This window comes from Cicer arietinum, unplaced genomic scaffold (assembly GCF_000331145.2).
Source record: "Cicer arietinum cultivar CDC Frontier isolate Library 1 unplaced genomic scaffold, Cicar.CDCFrontier_v2.0 Ca_scaffold_6375_v2.0, whole genome shotgun sequence".
Taxonomy (NCBI): Eukaryota; Viridiplantae; Streptophyta; class Magnoliopsida; order Fabales; family Fabaceae; genus Cicer; species Cicer arietinum.
In genome coordinates, this window is record NW_027340022.1 from 25,205 (window position 1) to 27,470 (window position 2,266).

At 37.1% G+C, this 2,266-nt stretch overlaps 1 protein-coding gene across 1 annotated transcript; it reads right to left on the bottom strand.

Moving 5' to 3' along the window:
* Positions 1 to 227: 227 nt before the first annotated feature.
* On the bottom strand, positions 228 to 2,253 carry LOC101490274 (uncharacterized). Its single transcript, XM_004516265.1, has 4 exons — positions 1,286 to 2,253; positions 949 to 1,203; positions 731 to 821; positions 228 to 653 (listed from the first exon to the last, which is right to left on the bottom strand). The coding sequence occupies exons 1-4, from the start codon at positions 2,251 to 2,253 to the stop codon at positions 228 to 230; spliced, it is 1,740 nt and encodes a 579-aa protein (XP_004516322.1).
* Between the last annotated feature and the right edge of the window lie 13 nt (positions 2,254 to 2,266).

Consider the following 2,266-nt stretch of genomic DNA (forward strand, 5'->3'; position numbering starts at 1 on the left):
TCCATATCACTATCATTATAAATTGGAATATTTGGAAAAAACGTTACATTGACTTCTTCATCGATATGTGTTTCATCGTGCAAGCCAACCATTTCTTCAATTTCAGTTAATTGTTCAACATGTGCCATATCTTCATCTTGATATGGCATGTCCTCATCGACTCCGTCCACCTCTACATGACCCATAGGCTTTGTTTTGATAATGGCAGACCAGTGACGCTTATCAGTTCACATTTTAGGATAAGGTACATAATACACTTGTCTAGCTTTTTGTGCAATTATGAAGGGATCATAGAGATCATATTTCCGATTCATCTTGATATCTACAATATCATATTGCGGATGAACTTTGGTTCCTCTATTTCGTCTAGGATCAAACCATTGGCAATAAAACAAGGCTACCTTGTGAGGCAATTTGTAATACTCCAACTCGAAGATATGTTGGATGACTCCATAGAAATCATCTTCCCCTCCTCCAGTAACCCCTTTCACATAAACTCCACTATTTATGGTTTTCTTACCCTGAGACCAAGCTTTTGTGTGAAATTTGTACCCATTAATGTAATACTTGTGCCAAGTTTTAACCATTGAGTTAGGACCCCAAGCTAATGATAACAAGTTAGGGTCAGTCACACCATTTTCCTTGTCACTGGCCTATACAAACATGATATTCACAATAGTTAGGTGAGAAGTTCTAATTTATTTGCATCAAACTTCAATAAATCACTTACATACGCACGAAACCATTCTGGGAATTCTCCATGTATACGTGTTTGAGATATAGGATCGTCTTCAATAATGGAATTAGAGTGCAAAAAGGCGCTGTCAATAATGAGAGAAGTGTTATTACAAGTATTTGGTAGTTATGTGGGGTGAGTGCTTACAGACTTCTTACTCAATATATGGCTTGACCTCGTTGCAATTGATGAGGATGTGTATATGAGCAGACCTTCTTTCAGCATCACTTAACCAATGAGTTTGAGCCTTCCCACTAGGACGTCCTAATTGATTGCTAATTGATAGTGTTGTCGTGACAGCATCATTTAATTTTGCACCTTCATTACGTTGGCTTCTATTAAACAAAGAGATTGTTTTGAAATAGTGGGAACAAAAATATGTTGTCTCTCGATGTAAGTATGACATACATATTGAGCCTTCCACTCTAGCCTTGTTTTTCACTGTGCGCTTAAAATCACCCATCATTCTGGAAAAGTGAGAGCAATAACTTAATAAAAGTGGAAATATTTAGAAAAAAAATGAAACCGTTAAAGGTGAATATAAATTACCTTTCAAATGGATACATCCATCGATATTGAACTGGACCACCAAGTTTTGCCTCATACGGGAGGTGAATTGGAAGATGCTCCATTGAATCAAAGAATCCTGGTGGAAAGATTCTTTCAAGTTTGCATATGATGAATGGAATATTTTCACCCAATTTGACCAATTCATCATGTCTTAAGGTATTGCTGCACAAGCCCTTAAAGAATTGACTTAATTCTGTTAATGGTTTCCACACATGGTCAGGCAATGAACTAAATGCAAATGGAAGCAAACACTCCATAAATACATGACAATCGTGGCTTTTCATCCCATTCATTTGTCCTCTATTAACATCTGCACATCTTGCCAAGTTAGACGCATACCCATCTGGCATCTTAAGCTCCTTTATCCATTTACAAACTTTCTTTGCCTCACTAGACGTAAGACAATAATTTGCCTTAGGTTTTTTCATTTTTCCATTGTTATGTGGAACCAACTCCAGGTCGCTACGTTGGCAAATGATGGCCAAGTCCATTCGTGCTTTTTCATCGTCCTTAGTCTCGTTCTTAACATTCATGACAGTGTTAAACACATTATCAAAGAAGTTTTTTTCTATGTGCATGACATCTAAATTATGCCTTAATAAATTATCTTTCCAGTATGGAAGATCCCAAAATATGCTTCGTTTAGTCCAATTATGGCTAACTCCATATCCAGACAATTTAGTATGAGCATTATCTATCACTCGTGGAATATTGTGAACCAAACCCCAAACTTCTTCACCATTCAATATTGGAGGAGGTTCATCCTTCACAACCCTATTTTTAGTGGACCCTTTTTTACTTCTTCTAAATGCATGATTATGAGGTAAGAAACGACGGTGACAATCAAACCATGGATTTTTGCCATCGTATTTTAAGGTAAAAGCCTTATTTCCATCAATACACACCGGACATGCCAACTTACCTTGGGTACTCCATCCAGATAACATGCCATAAGCAGGA

What these genes read in the sequence shown, in the direction of transcription:
- LOC101490274 (XM_004516265.1), bottom strand. Translation starts at nt 2,253, where the DNA reads ATGTTATCTGGATGGAGTACCCAAGGTAAGTTGGCATGTCCGGTGTGT. An exon ending in TGGATGTATCCATTTGAAAG is followed by an intron (nt 1,204 to 1,285) that starts GTAATTTATATT and finishes TCACTTTTCCAG; the next exon opens with AATGATGGGTGATTTTAAGC. An exon ending in CAGAATGGTTTCGTGCGTAT is followed by an intron (nt 654 to 730) that starts GTAAGTGATTTA and finishes ATGTTTGTATAG; the next exon opens with GCCAGTGACAAGGAAAATGG.